Raw genomic sequence first — 16071 nt, forward strand, 5'->3', positions numbered from 1 at the left:
ATGATTTTTTTTGATAATTTTGAAAACATGGATCACGGTGTGGATAGAATAGGAAAATTAATTCATATAATAAAGACAACTAAACCGATTTAATTTGTATTCACAATGTAAGCTTATTGGTGGTTTATGACATTATGCTCCATCCCATTTTTGTTGTTGTTGTTGTTTTTAAAAAACACATCTCACAGGGATTATTTTTTCAGTGTATAAATGAACAGTGTTAACTTCTGTGAACCCACAGTGCTTCCAAGGATGTCGATGCATATTTTTTTGTGTATGTTTAGACACACTTAAAATTTAGAAAAGTAAACCAGAGGAGCTTGCTGCTCTCTGAAGAACAAGATAATTCTTAATTTTTATGTCTGGAATTCATTTTAAGAATTTTGACATTACTTTCCGAAGGAGACTAAGGCTAATGAACATAGACTGCCAGGTTTTCTCCCCCGTTGTGATTCTTCTACATCAGGGGTCTCTAAGCCCCGGGGCCGCGGGTCCGCAGCTTGTTAGGAACCGGGCCGCACAGCAGGAGGTGAGCGGTGGGCAAGCGAGCGAAGCTTCATGTGCCCCTCCCCATCGCTCGCGTTACCGCCTGAACCATTCCCACGATCCCCCCCACCCCGCGCTCCACCACCCCCCGTCCGTGGAAAAATTGTCCTCCATGAAACCAGTCCCTGGTGCCAAAAAGGTTGGGGACCAATGTTCTACATCATAACTAATATTGCATGCTGAAATAGAATAGTCAATTTGTGTGTACAGGTAGGTAGCCATGTGACATAAACAACTTACTATTCTTTAACAGGGCTCACATATGGGACACAGGAATGAGGTTGGTCTTTGGGTAACATCATCATCAAGATTGCAGAAAGCACAGTAGAAAATGCATCTTGTTCCCAGGACTGCCAGATCACTAGCTCTGTTGACTTTTTACAGCAGTGAGATTTAATGAAATGCCCATGATGCACATCTAGGGAGAGATGCATCTTGCACACGGTTGGGGTCTCTCTTCCCCTCCTGTGCTCCTGTAACTCCCATTAGTGTTAATGGGAGTTTCACTAAGCGCATCGAGGGGAGGAGAGACCCCCAAAGTGATAAGGATTATGTGTTAGAAATCACCATATACTTTCCTCTTCCTTCTTCCCTCTCCCCTGCGTTTGAAAATCTACTGAGTGAAATACTATTGTGAGAGAATCTGAAAAAGGAAAGAGCAAGCAGAGGCTGAACAGCTGCAGAACCCACTGGGATGCTTCAGCTAAGCCAAAACTTCTCTAGTTTTTAACCCAGGTTTTCTTTCTTCAGCCTTTTAGGATCAAGCCTAAGGCTGAGCAGCATGGGGAACACACAGGAGCCTCGACTGGGGAAACCAGCTATTTAGATCCTTTTACCTCCTGGCCAGTGACTATGGGGGAGGGCCTTGCATGTGAGATGATGTCATCCTCTCTTTGCTCTAATTCCTTGACTTTTAAACTGACACTGACGGACTGCATGGGGCACAACATTTGACCCAGTTAGCAGTTGATTTAATCTGACTAGAATGTTTCAACTTCTAAATCCCTATTTGTCTAAATAAGTGGTTTTTAAAGGAAATCATTCACTTCATTATTAAGTAATTTTTTTCTTAGAAAACTTTGACAATGTTTGGAGAAATCTGTCCAGCCAGAGTGCCCTCTAGTGTCCATTCATAGAATTTCCCTAATATATGCTTTGAGGGGAAAATGTAATGAAGGGTGGCCACAAGCATTGTTAGTTCTTGGTTGGATTCCCAGGCTTGTGTACATCCCTGCTAGCTTCTGTGATGAGTGTTCAAATGCTAGAGCGGAAAAGTCAATAAGGTGTCTGTCTCTCTGTCTCCCTCCCTCCTTCTATCCCTCCTTTCCCCCGTCCCCCCTCTTTTTTTGAGTTCTTAGAAAACAAGCGGAAAAACTTTAATAGGAGGATTGTCCTTGTTTATTTTCTTAAAAGTATAATGGAAAAGTCACGTCTTACTTCTTAAATAGTCAGACTCCATATTATTCAGATTTTCTTTTTGGCTTTAAAAAAATGTTTCAGATACTAAAGAGAATTTTTTAAATTTCGAATAAACCTAACACTTTGAGTAAATCACAAGCTATGTGTAATAAGATGAACGCCCTCCTGACACGCTAATGTGACTGGTTGTGTTAGAATTGCCAAGGAGCCTGCTGTTTGAGAGCCATATAACAAAACTAAGATGACAACCCTGATCCAGCATGTGTCTCCACAGTTATCCCCTCAGAATTCAAAGATGACATTCCAATGATGGAAGTTGTCAGCACGTGCATGTTCTGCCTGGTTAGTGAATACAGGGACATCTTATTGATATTGCTTGCATTCTTTTTGCATTAACTCATCAAAACTCAATTATCATGAAATTAAAAACAGGAAACAGTTCTCAGTGTAACAAAAGCAGCCAGTGTATTTAACTCTGTGCTGTGTTTCAGGCGACCCACATTGTATAAGTGACAAAGCATTTATTACCCGGTTTATTGTGGTATTATAGAGCGGAGAGCGCTAAATAATCAATCAGTTAATGGTCTGTATGGCAGTTTGAACACATCACATCCATTGTGCTTATGCTGTTAGAAGGATGAGCTGATAACTGCAGTGTATGTTGCATGTTTATTCAGAGCCTAATGTCCTGAACTAGGGCTGACAGAAATCTTGGAAAATGCAGCTTTAGCACTGGCAGTTTCAAAGTTGCTAAAATATTTTAGAAATAACTTTGAGAGGCTTTGGGTACAAAAGTTCCTAAAGATAAGAGCTGGAATTATCCTTTAGATTACTTTCATTTTATTCTCTTCCTTTAACCAGCTTTATGCTTTGAAAAAGTTTAAATTTAGGGACTTCCCTGGCAGTCCAGGGGTTAAGACTTCGCCTTCTAATGCAGGGGGTGCAGGTTTGATCCCTGGTCCGGGGAGCTAAGATCCCACATGCCTCGTGACCAGAAAAACAAAACATAAAAAAAGCAGAAGCAATATTGTAACAAATTCAATAAAGACTATAAAAATGGTCCATATCAATATATATATATATATATATATATATATATATATATATATGCCATTGATGCTTTTTTTTTTTGAAGTTTAAATCTCAAAAAGTTTTTTTGTTACCTCGTTTGGTTATATTTGTACCTTAGCTCCTTTATTATTATTACTTTTATGATGTGTCCTAAATTCTGTACGGTGCTTATTTCACAACGTGTTTATCACATCTCATGGATATTGCTCATTATACAGGGAGGCTGACTCATCTTCAGAACATGTTGCAAGTGGGCTTAGGTTTGTTATAGAAAATAAGTGGGAAGTAACTTAGGTGCTGGTTTGAAGAAACATGTTGCAATTACAAGTTTTAGGTAAAAACAAGAAAAGGAGAGAGGAAAGAAAAGACATTCAAAATTAGATCTTTTTGAAAATGGTCCTTAATTAGATGAGAGCAAGAAGTAGGATTCTTGTGTGGATGTTATCAAGTGTTCTTTGAATGAGGACAGAATTTTTTTCGACTGTTCTTTGGTGGTTTGGAGTGGCCCTTTAATTGCTATTTGTTCATTTTTAAGTGAGGGCCCATTACATGAAAGCTCTAACTCTTGTTTTCTCTTTCTTCTTCCTAGGAGATAAAAGCACCGATTATGCTAATTTTTACCAGGGTTTGTGGGACTGCACAGGAGCTCTTTCTGATGAATTGTCATTTAAACGTGGTGATGTGATTTACATTCTTAGCAAGGTAAGCAGGTACCCCAAAAGGACAGCTGTAAAGCATGAATACGAAGTGCATTTTTATGCATTTGGATCTACAACACTAGGGAAAAATTGCCAATTGGAATTCTTCTAGGTCCTTGTTAACAATTGGGAGTTCACAATAATTATTTTGTCAAGTGAAATATAATCAAATTTTAAACACAATCAGATAACAGGATTCAACTTAACAGTGTGTTTACCTATCACTTCAGCCTTTGGCTCACATCCACACACTGCCTTCTCCAGAAACAATATACTTATGTGAAAGTTAACATTGTAAGGTATTAGGTTATTTATTATGTTTTTCTTTCCTCTTCCTTTTTATTCTTCTGTGTGCTTATTCTGATTTTGTCTGCCATTCACTACTGGTAACACTGTGTTTATAGAACAAGTTTTTCATCTTTATGTAAATACATCGGGTGTTCCGGCAATTTAAAAGCAATACTTTTCTATTCAGACAGGTTTAGGTAATTTTTTTTAAGTTTAACATAATTGTATTTGTAAACATAATAGCAAAGTATATTGCTATGAACTCATCCTTAGATATACAAAATCATTGTTTCTGCCTCTTAAGATACTGGATTATTCAAAATGCTTCTGGCCTTAAATCTAAAAGTCAAGATTCTTAATTGATTTTACTTCTAATGACATGCATGAGCTCCTTTAACTTTCATATTTTAACTTTGCCTACTGTAACATGGGGGTTAAAAAATATCTCCCTCAGTCTACTTCATGAGGCCACATTAGAAACAAATGATGTGTGGAGACTATTTAAATATAAGTAAAGAAATGTTACATAAATCATAAGTCTAGGAGTTTAATGTGCTTTGTTGGTTAGAGAGATATTTTGGAAAGATTATGACTTATTCAGAAAGATAATATGACTTATTAGATACAGAAGAGAATTTGGAAATAAGGTCACTTAATTGAATTTAAACACTAGTTGACTGGTGCATAAAATCATATACAGAAAATCATAGAACATTGGAGTGAGAGATCTTAGGGCTCATCTGTCTATCCTTGGTTTTACAGATAAGGGAATTTGGGTCAAGAAAGTGCCAGAGCCAGTACTTAACAAGGTGTTTTGACTCCCAGATCAGAGCTTTCTGCTCTATTTTTTTCTTATGCCTGTATCTATCTTCCTTCCTTTTTCCCTCTCTTCTTCCCCCCTCCCCCTTCTTTCCTTACTTGTATTTAATTTGTAACTGTCGTAAAGTGCCTAAAATGTGCAGGGGCCCATTCTAGGCACCAGGAATCCAAAAAAAAAAAAAAAAAAAAGAGAGAGATATAAGCCCTTGTAGATTGGAGGAAAATAGTAAGTAAATACAGCCAACTGTGATCATTGCTGGTTGAGGTGCCCAAATAAGACTTGTCCCTTATTTCTCAGTCCTCTGCTCGCTAGTGTATTTTTTTTTTAGAAAGATACTTTCAGTTCTTGGAAGCTATAGATAGCCATATCACAACTCTTGGATTAAGCCTGTTACAGAGCATTCGATAGTCCTGTGTTAAAATGACAGCTTTTTGAGTCAGTTACTTAATATAGAAAACAAACTGATTAGTTTCAGTTCTTGAAAAGAAACTTTCTTGGAATCATTCCTCAAATTTACTTAGCTCACAGTTTCTTTCACCAATTTAGCTGCATAAAATTAAATTGTGTGTAAAATCGCATATAAAATTAAAAGGTTGATTAGCTTCCACTTGGAACTTCAGACTATAGGGATAAATGGCACGTAGCCAGTACGTTTGTATGGTAAAATATGAAACTTACGAAGCCCATGTGGGTTTGTTCTTGAAGCCTTCTTTAGGAATCAAGTTGTCTTTGTTTTTTTGTTTTTTTCAAGTTGTCTTTGTTCCTGAAAGCCTCAGAGTACCAGCCTCTGGGACAGGCTGTGGTGCAAGCAGCGTTCCCATAGGCTTGTCTTATTTCTGCCATTGCCTCAGAAAATCATTTTCTGTGAATATGAAATTGGAAGTACAATCATAGGTGTGTATTATATTTCTAGGATTCTGGGGGAAGTCATTCCTTTTCTCCCAAACCTGTTTTGTGATGACTGTAATTTTATATGTGAAGCCTGTCATAGAGCTAAGGGTGGTAATCCACCTCATAGGAAGAATACACTCCCATCTAAAATTTCTAAATGCTGTTATTTGGGTATGGGCTGCCTGAAAATACTTCCTTTATCAACCTTTCACAAGGTTTAAATTTCCACCGGCAGCATTTCAGGAGAGGCCTTCTAGAGATGGGCATTTTATCTGGAGCTCATTTTGGTTTTTAAAAGAAGAGACAAGGCTTTGTTAGCACATTATCACCATTGGCTGGATGAGTAAATACCCATATTTACCCAGCTGCGGACCTAGTACAATCAACCAGGTTGATCTTAGTGAGGGTGAAAGAAAGACAGTTTTCTCTTGATGGAATTTGGACAAATTCTGGGCCGTTGATGAGCATCTTGGCTCTTTGTTGTCAGGTTGCTTTGGGGGTCAGGATATATTTATGAAGACTCTTACTTCCCCCCTTGGCTTTGGGTGAGTTCAGATAGGAACCTCTGGTGATTCTTTAATTTTATATTTGCTTGGTCTTACAGTTTTTATAAAAATTTTGGCAAACATAGATCATAAGTTAATATCATAAATTTATTTAATATGTGAATGATGACAGCAGTTTGAATGATGAGTATCATTATAAATTCAGAACTCAAGGCCCTTAGAAGAAGAGAGCAAAGAATTGCTCAAAAGGACTTGTTTCTAGATCAAGGTAGAGCTGATGCTACGTATTGATTGTTTTTTTTTGAGTGCAATAAATATAGAAATCACTAGCTTTGTTATATGCCTAGAAATTTGTTTAATCTTTCTCAGAGTTATATTTAGATTCCATGGTGTTGGAATGAAAATTTACCGTTTAAATTTATTTTTTACACCATCTAGTGGCTCAGAATGAGTGGTGCAGGTAATTGCAGCTAATGTGCACAATCAAAATGATGTCATAAATCCAACTTTAAATTTAGCTATGGGTAATTACTTTCCTATCTCATGTCAATGAAGTATAAGCATTAATCATGAAAATTCTTTTCATCATTCTGAATTAAATGTAAAAATTGTATACTTAAGGAAAAATGCATTTTAAGGAGTCTAACAGTATTTATAGAGACATAAAAAATGTGTACTTAGTAAAAAAAAAATTAGTGCCACAACTTTTCTAATAAAAAATGCCATTTAAAAGGTTTCAAAGAAACACAACTTGCTTTTTATAATTAACTGATCTATAGTTTGCAGTATTTATTGTTGATTTGACTTACCTTCTAGAAGCTTGTTAGTTCTGAAAATAATCTTTTAAAAAAAGGCAACACAAGATAGTTTAAGAAGAGATACATTCTTTTCAATATAAATAAACCTTTAGACAAATCAAGAAATAAAATGGCATGTACTATAATAAAGAATATTTTAATTTTGTAAATATAATGACAAAAAGATTTAGCTAGTTTGATGATTAGGCTCTCTGTATTAGAATTCACTATAGAAATATAGCTTGATTTTAAAATTCAGTCTTTTTTTTCTATTTTTGCAAGGAAGCCTTGATAGGGTGTCAGCTGTGCTCAGTCTGCCTGGGGTTGATTTATTTATTTTAAGCCTCTTTTGAGTTATACAGATCTTAGCTTCTCTTTCTTTCTTTACTTTTTTCTTTTCTTTTCTTTTCTTTTTTTTTTAGTGAAAATCAAATGTTACAATAAAGAAGGAAGAGAAGGCAGCTACCCTGCCCTTCCCCTTCCCTTTTTAACATTTTCCAATTAGCAGCTGCCACGTGACCCCTGGCTGAGCTAGCCCCTCCTTCAAAGTGTCTGGCATTTTCTTAGTTGTAACCTTTGAACCTTACTACTAATAAATCTAAATACTACTTGCCTAAAAATGCAAGCCTGTAACTTTTTGCTTACAGGTCTTTTCATATAACATTGCTGCTGTTTTTTTATGTGTTAAGACATTTTATATACTTCAATAGTTCAGTGGAGATTTAGAAATTCTGCCCCCCGCCCAAAGATGGAAGGTATTGATAGGAATGGATGAAAGGGAAATATGTGATTTTTCTTTTTTTAAGCAAGGTACAATTACCTTTTTTTTTTTTAATTTATTTTTGGCTGCGTTGGGTCTTCATTGCCGCACAGGGACTTTCTCTAGTTGTGGACAGCAGGAGCTACTCTTCATTGTGGTGCACGGGCTTCTCATTGCAGGGGCTTCTCTCGTGGCGGAGCATGGGCTCTAGGCGTGCGGGCTTCAGTAGTTGTGGCATGCAGGCTCAGTAGTTGTGGCACGTGGGCTCTAGAGCGCAGGCTCAGTAGTTGTAGTGCATGGGCTTAGTTGCTCCATGACATGTGGGATCTTCCCGGATCAGGGCTCAAAACTGAGTCCCCTGCATTGGCAGGCGGATTCTTAACCACTGCGCCACCAGGAAGGTCTCCAGGAATATGTGATTTTTATGACCGCTGCCTTGTTAGTGAAGTTATTATGAAACACAAGGCCTACTTTCAGATTTATTTGATGGGGGAAATTCGTATTTGAGATTGCAAATCTTTTGTTTTTATTTATTTATTTTCTTTTTAGGAAACAGGTTGTTTAAAATCATGCTAAATTCTTTTACTGGTTTGCATTTCAATTTTATTACCACCTTAAACATGGACACAATATCATAGTTAATAGTATTGTCCTAGAACCGTGTTTATGGAGTTTTATAATTTTCATGGCAGGATCCAGGTTATATAGCTACAGGCATATTATAGTCCCACATAGCTCTTTGGCTATTTTATTCTGTTTGCTGCTCTGGATTTACATTGTCTATTAGTTTATCTTTCAATCTGTACTCACCAGTAAATCGCTAACCACATTCCTATTCTTACTTTTAAGGCAATAAATTATTTTTAGAGACTTAATGACAGAAGAGCTATGCTTCAGCAGGAAAGAGGCATGCTGCTTGTCTGCTATTAACAGAAAAATAAGAGAGTTAAGAACCCTGGAATATTTCATCTAGTCTAGGACACATGTGACTTGGGCTTTGCAGCTTTTTGAGACATTTTTTATTAAGTCAAAAACAGGAAATGTGGGTTGACAGTGTTCACTAATATACAGTAAAAGGGCATTTTTTTAGTGGGTGTTGTTTGGAGTTTCAAGCATTGCTTCCCTTTGTAGCTGTGACTTTTTCCAGTGATTGGTGAAATGTAACTGTCACTGATCATTTGCTTCTCATTGTGAAAATGTAACGATTCTGTTACTAAGGCTTTTTTGGCTTCAGACTTACCAGAAAAACAAATAAAATGAAAGTCTTGCTGAGCTCTACTGGCAGAGGGAAATACAGAGTTCCTTTTCAGCTCTCTTAGTTTTTCCTTTGTGACCATCTGACCCCATGTGCTACATATAGCAAAACCACCTGCTGAAGAGTAACCAGGACACCTCAATATAGGACATACCTTGATGATACTACGCTAGTTCCCTAAATGTTATCACATCTTGTAGTCTTTTGGGAAGGAAGGGGAGTGTTTGTACTTGTCACTGCGGTTGTTTGGGTCTGACGGCATTTAGTTTCTATGCTAAATGCCCACGGTGAAGCATAGTGGGCAGACCAATGCTATGCTTATAACCTCTCCCTGGTGGTGATAAGCAGTGTATGGAAACAGCATTACGTCAGAAGATGTTCTCATTCCACTCATGGGACTCCTCTTGTTACCTGGTTGCAAAAACCATGCTCTAGTACTTCCCGATTTTCTCTTACATAAATTGGAGGGAGCATTCCAGGAAAATGTTGACAGATGAAAGGGGAAGGTGCCTGCAGGAGACAGGCTGTCAGGCTGAGGCCCTGCAGTGGCTTGAGAAGTAAAGGAGAGACCAGAAGGCAGTGTCAGAGAGGCAAGTTACACAGAGGTGGCAGTGGAGGGGCTGCTATGGCTGCAGAACCTACATGGTTTAATTCTGCATGGAGTAAGCAAAGGTTTTCCAGGAGCAAACCAAAACAACCTTAAAGAAAAGCACCATGTTGGTAAGTAAAAAAAAAATCTTAAATTGAAAAATCCATGATTTTTTTACGCCCTTCTGCTCTCCCCCCACCCCACCCCCCCAAAAAATCAAGAGCTCCCTCAATGTATATATGGTATATTCTCACTCTTTTGAGATGTCTCCTTTCTTATCTCTTTAAAGGTCAGATTCCCTTTGGAACAGCCCGTAATAATCAGGTTGCCTTATAGTACACTCCAAAATGCTCTGTTTTTTTGTTGCCCTGGTATTTTGCTACACCAGTTAGTGGGAAGGCAGAGGGAGGGGATGAAAAAGTATTTATTGGGTACCTACAGTATCTTGTTCTAGGTACTCATTGTGCTTTCATTCCTCAGATTCTTAAGGTAACCCTACAAAGGATATGGTACTATCAATATAATTTTGCAAGTAAGAAAACTGATGCTTAGTAAGCTTATTATGTAAATCACCTGAGGATACCAGCTAGGAAGTACCTTCTCCTGGAATCAACGCAGATCTGACCCTAAAGGGTTTTCTCTTTCCATTTTGCTATACCTAAGTGGGCCATGACCAGGATTATTCGTTTCCCTGTCTCAATTCCTTGAGGTAGACACTGTGTCTTAAGTATTTTTGAATCCCCAATATCTAACATTATGGCAGATAGATGTTTAATATATGTTTATGAAAATATAGTTAAAAATAAGAAATAATTAGGACTTCCCTGGTGGCGCAGTGGTTAGAATCCGCCTGCCAATGCAGGGGACATGGGTTTGAGCCCCGATCCGGGAAGATCCCACATGCCGTGGAGCAATTAATCCCGGCGCCACAGCTACTGAGCCTGCGCTCTAGAGCCTGCAAGCCACAAGTACTGAGCCTGCGTGCTGCAACTACTAAAGCCCGCGAGCCTAGAGCCCATGCTCTGCAACAACCAGAGAAAGCCTGCGCGCAGTAAGGAAGACCCAAAGCAGCCAAAAATAAATAAATAAATTTACATTAAAAAAAAAAAGGAAATAATCCTGAACTTCTTAAAGGGACTTAGAATGGTAGAATCGTAGAGGTAGGGGAACCTTAGTGCTAGCTCTTCACTTTATGGTGAGAAGATCTTGAGGCTCCACATAATTGGGGAAAAATAAATAAAAGGCTAATGGAAAAAAGGACTGCCTCTGGAGACCTTAAAAGACAATGGAGTTTCTACGCTTGAACTTCCTGAGCTTCTTGGCAGCCACACTGAAAAAGGGAGAGACAAGGAGCTAATAATTCTTTTTAATCATGAAGGAGGAAGCTTGGCTTTTCCCAGCACTGGCTACTTAAAAAAAAAAAATCTCACGTGAATTTCTAGAATCTTCGCGGATTATCTGACCTCAACAACTTTATATAATAAGAACAGTGGCAGATACGACCCTCAACAACAAAAAATGTATAGTACATATAACAAGAGATTTCATATAGGTAATTCTGTGAGGGTCCAAATGTATAATAATTAGACTTACTGATTTATGTTAAGTACGTAACTGGATTATTATGGAGTCTCAAAGAGTGATATAAATGTAAAAAAAGAAAATCACCCCTAAAGAACTTGGGGATTGCCCGAGGTCACATACCTAGTTAGTAACAAGCTGGAGACCCTCAATCTTCTGAGAAAATAATCACAAGAGTAAGAAGCAGCAGCTGAAAAACTAGCAGATTTTCCCCTAGACCTGCCACACTTGTTTCTGCTGTTGCAGGGTTCTGTCTTAACCTCTTCCATACTTAGAGTAAATTCAACTGAAGCCATTTCTTCGAAGAACTAGAATTATTTGGTCCCAGTTCTTCAGGGGACAGGTATCTTTCTTTCTGCAAGTGGAATTTGGGCTCTTTAGACAAGGTATGCTCTTCAGCACATGGGAAAACGCGATGGGCCGCAGCCAGCCATGACGAGGAACAGCACACTTCACATTCTGAAGCTAGACATACTTCAGAACAAATGTTTGTCTAGTCATTACTAAAATTCTTCAAGTATGTCCAATATACACATGGAAAATATATTCCTATTGGAAATTACCCTTCTTAAGAAAACATGTAGGAGGGTCATCTGGTGCGTCATCCAAAATGAAGAAGAAGTATGTCTGTTTCATCATGAAGTACATGTTTATTGAACATCTTTTACACATCCTGGAGTGTGGGGCATACAGTTTTGAGTGTAAGACATTGCCGCGATCTCAGTGAGTTTCTACTTTATTTTAGTTGAACGGACAAAACTGAAGTACATAAACTCCACTGAGGAATAAATACTCAGCTTGAAATGGGAGATGTAAGTATGGGTTAGATAACTCAGAGAGAAATTCTGAAAGCTGGGTAACCTGAGTCGAGTCTTAGTTACTAGATAGGCTTTGGATGAGGGAGGGGAGATGCCCCTTGGGGAAGGAGTGCCACGTACAGAGGCAGGAATGAGTGCAGCACAGAAGGTTGGGCTGTGGGACCAGAGCAGTGAGAGGAGTTTGTAGTTAAAGCGTTGGGGGGCTGGTGTACATTCCTCAGCAGCCGAGTAAACTGACAAAGGCCGTTTCCGGGAAGTACAGAGAGGCAGAGTGGATGATGCAATGAACCAGGGTGAGGTGATGAAGGTCTGAACTAGAACAGTTAACAGTCATGTACTGGTTGGTGAAATACACTGAGTACCAAGGCCACCCACTACTGAGCATGATTTGATCTTTCTTTGCCTAACAATACCTAAGAATCATCAGTCTGCGTATCAGTTTTTACTTTATGCCATTGTAAATGTTGACTGTGTAAAGATTTGAATTAAATGTGTCTTGACTCTGGAATATAAACTAAAATTTGTTACAGGAATTAAGTTCCTACTATCACCTTCCTTGCTCGTCTTTTGTCTCTCTCGCTTTAAAAATGGAGTGCGCAGTGCACGGAGGAAAAAAATAGGAATTCTTTGAATTAGAGTAACTCAAAGTCACACTTGCATAGTAAATTATAAAGTAGTGAGGTTGATTTCCATGAGATGCTAAGAGACTTAGGGTGGTAAAGCAGGTTCGTGATGGTGGTATTCAAACATCAGGGAGGATCTTAGAAATTGTTAGTGTCCATTTCCTCATTTAAGGAATGAGTTAGGAGACTAAGATTCAAGCAGTTAAAGTGTAGATAATAATAGTAAAAAACGAAGTTGTCAAGTACCTGTTGTGCATTTTAAGACAACTTTTGAAATGATGGATGTATAAGAAACGATTCTTACGAAGTTTCTAATTGGAGATAGTAAAAAGGAAGAGATTGAAGAGGTAGCCTTGAAGAAAGTATTTCCATATTTTAAATAGGTATCTAGTTTTCATGCTACTACAATGTTTATGAACAATTTGAAAAATTGAAAATATCACAGTGAATTGTTGGAAAACAATGGTAAAGTCCACTGGTTCTGAAACTCAGTGTAGTTTATATTTTGTGAATAAAATTACCTTTATTTCTGCACAAGGCTGGTATGTTTTGAAGTACAGATATACGTTTGGAGAAAGTAATATAGTCTTTTAACCTTTCTAACACCTGTTGCTTTCAAACAGATTGGTAACTACTTTCTGAAAGGGGTGGTACATCACAAAATCTTACTAATGTTTCAAGTTTCTGTTAAGGCAGCATTCTTTTACCATATGGTTTGTAGAAAGTGGATTAACATACTTGAGAAATGAGAATCGTGGTGCTGAAAAGGATTTAAGTAAATGTTGGCATCTTATTTAAGTGTAAAATAATACACTGGCAGAGAGAGAAGATTTAGTAAGTAAACATAGACATACGTTTGCTATTGTGTTGGATAAAGTCTCTGTTTCACTTTATCAAAACTAGTCCTTTTTTTCCTGCCTTTTTACATAATCACTTTAATTTATTGCTTAATAATGATTAATTGAGGCCTAAAATTTTAACTATAAAATAAAAACTATTTTAATGATGTAAAAATTGAAAACAGAGGAGTTAGACCACAACGGTCAGTGCTGCTCTATGATTATTTTCTCAAATTATTGGGCAAGTTCAGCTTTCTTGCCTCTTTAACTGCCACATTACATTTTGCCTTGAAGCCATCCATTTTGCAGATATTAAATTTCTTTTGAGTACTATTTTTATACACTAAGCATCACTACACCTCTAGATCTTGATAGCATTACTACGGGAGGAGAAAGAAGCTTTGTGTTAGTAATTACCTAACATTGTCAGAAGCTGACTGCAGGCCTCTTTCTAGTGATAACAGAATAACTGCATAATGTAGCTTTATAGCACATGATTAATAGAAAATAATTACACGTCCTACAAAGGGATGCAATATTTCTTATAAATTGACTAGAATGGTTTCCTGTAGATTAAAGGACTCTTCATTATTTTATCAGTCCTCCTGAAGTACAGTCACTTGCCTACGTTAGCATTTCAGTTGATGTTAAGAGCCGAGTAGGGTGAAGAATACCAGATGGCAGACCTTCTTGTACCTGAGATCTCGTGTGTCATCAAGATGACACGATGCTTCCTAACCTTTCAGAGATTTAGATAGCAGCCTCATATGACGTTTGTCTCTTTATTTTTTGTTTATTAACAAGATAAGGGGTGAGGGTTGTTTTTTTTTTAATGACCCACCCGTGACTTTTAGACCAACACTACAATTAGTATGTGGACAGCGAGACAACATTGTATGGATTGCATTATTTTCCACTGTAAGTAATACATCATTCATAATCACATTTGATTGGGGGCAGCAAACAGGGAAAGGCAATGGAAGGCAGATTTTCTTCCTCCAAAGGAAAGTGTGTATGCTATTGAATCTTCAGGCTGGCGTTTAGAATACCGTACTCCAAGATGCATCTTCATTCCAATTTATAGGCTGCAAATGGTTTAATTGGGATTCATGTTGCTCAGGAGGCTCGTACAGAGGATAGTAATGATAAAAGTAAAAGCTTCTGTGTTTGCAGCCTTGCTGACATCCTCTAATGGCTGCAGTGTAAATCCGTAAATTTGCCTACTGGATTTTTACCTCCCCATGTTTTATCTTACCTCTTAATTCCACACAGGAGTGCTGTATGGAATTCTTTACAAATGTAAAGTAATAAACATTCTGGTTTTTTATTTTTACTCTTTTCTGATTTAAACCTGTTATATCTTAGAGTACTTTTATGAGGTGTGTATTTCATATGCCTTTCAATTCTTTTAAATTAATTTAGTGAAACATTTAAGATTATTTTAGCCTAAAACTTAATTTTTTCCTAGAATGTTACTTTTAAGGGATTTGTGTACAGCTGAATAAACTCCTCTGCTGTTTATTACTGTACTTTCTGTTTAATGAATCTTCTCAGTTGCCGTCATGCAAATTTCTCTTGTGTGAAGTATGTCATTGGTCCTTCGTTGAAGTGATTTGTTGGAAATCAGTTTCTTAAATTTGGATGTGAATGAGCTTTTTGAGAACAATAATATGCCCTTAATTTGGAGTGTAGATTATAATTTCAAAACAGAATATTATAAAGTAATATGAACTTTCTGGTTTGTAACTTGAATCTAAACATTGAAACCCAGATTGCAGGCTGTTCTCTGAAAGCAGGTTTGGGTCATAATATGCCCTCTCACTAAATGTATTCTGTTTTTCTAGCCTTTGGGGGCCTAGTTCCTTTACTCTTTCCAAATAATCAGCTGAATAAAATCTTAGATGGGCATTGGATAAGAGCTTTCACACTTAGACTTACTTTGTTAAGTATCCATTTTGAAATCTTACGCTGTGGGCCTTTGGCCTCTGCAAGGTGAAATACATTTGTTTTGTTAAGCGTTAGGCTCTAATTGTATTCATTGCCTTAAAAAATTGAAAAGGGCAGTTTTATTAGGTACCTATTAGGATATAATGGTTACTAATCATAGCTTTCAGTAAGTTGGTATTTTCTTCTGACAAATATATTCTACATAGATTATAGTCATCTTCACTGAGTTCTGGGCATCAGACTATTTTCATTGCTTAGAGAATTTTGTCCACTAAGTTCACACTATCAGGAAACTTTTAAAATCTTGAGTCTACTGCCTCGTAAGCCAGAGCTGTGCCCTCTTTAGAATCAGGCCTTTCTCCACCACCCCCGTTTTCCTTCCATCTTATTCTTACGAAAAACTTAATTCTGATACATCCCATTGTTTAAAAAAGTACTTATAGATTTTAATCTTGTAATCTCTCTATTGATAGACTACATATCAATACACACCTGGGAATGTTGCTACATTTGTATGGAAAAATTGTATTATTTTCCTTTCTGATGGTCAATAGCATGGTTAGTCATCAATACAAATGTTAAATCTGTACTGGTATTAACGTTCCCTCCCCACATGTAACTCG

The 16071-nt window shown here is 37.4% G+C and overlaps 1 protein-coding gene across 1 annotated transcript in view; it reads left to right on the forward strand.

The window, feature by feature from the left end:
- SKAP2 (src kinase associated phosphoprotein 2) overlaps positions 1–16071 on the forward strand; it is a 155372-nt gene that overhangs the window by 135171 nt on the left and 4130 nt on the right. The window contains exon 11 of the mRNA XM_027102344.1: positions 3626–3738. Within this exon, the coding sequence (XP_026958145.1) occupies positions 3626–3738 (113 nt within the window). The remainder of the gene's footprint in view (positions 1–3625; positions 3739–16071) is intronic.

This window comes from Aethalodelphis obliquidens, unplaced genomic scaffold, assembly GCF_003676395.1.
Source record: "Aethalodelphis obliquidens isolate GAN/ISIS:26980383/991018 unplaced genomic scaffold, ASM367639v1 scaffold5, whole genome shotgun sequence".
In the NCBI taxonomy this organism is placed as follows: Eukaryota; Metazoa; Chordata; class Mammalia; order Artiodactyla; family Delphinidae; genus Aethalodelphis; species Aethalodelphis obliquidens.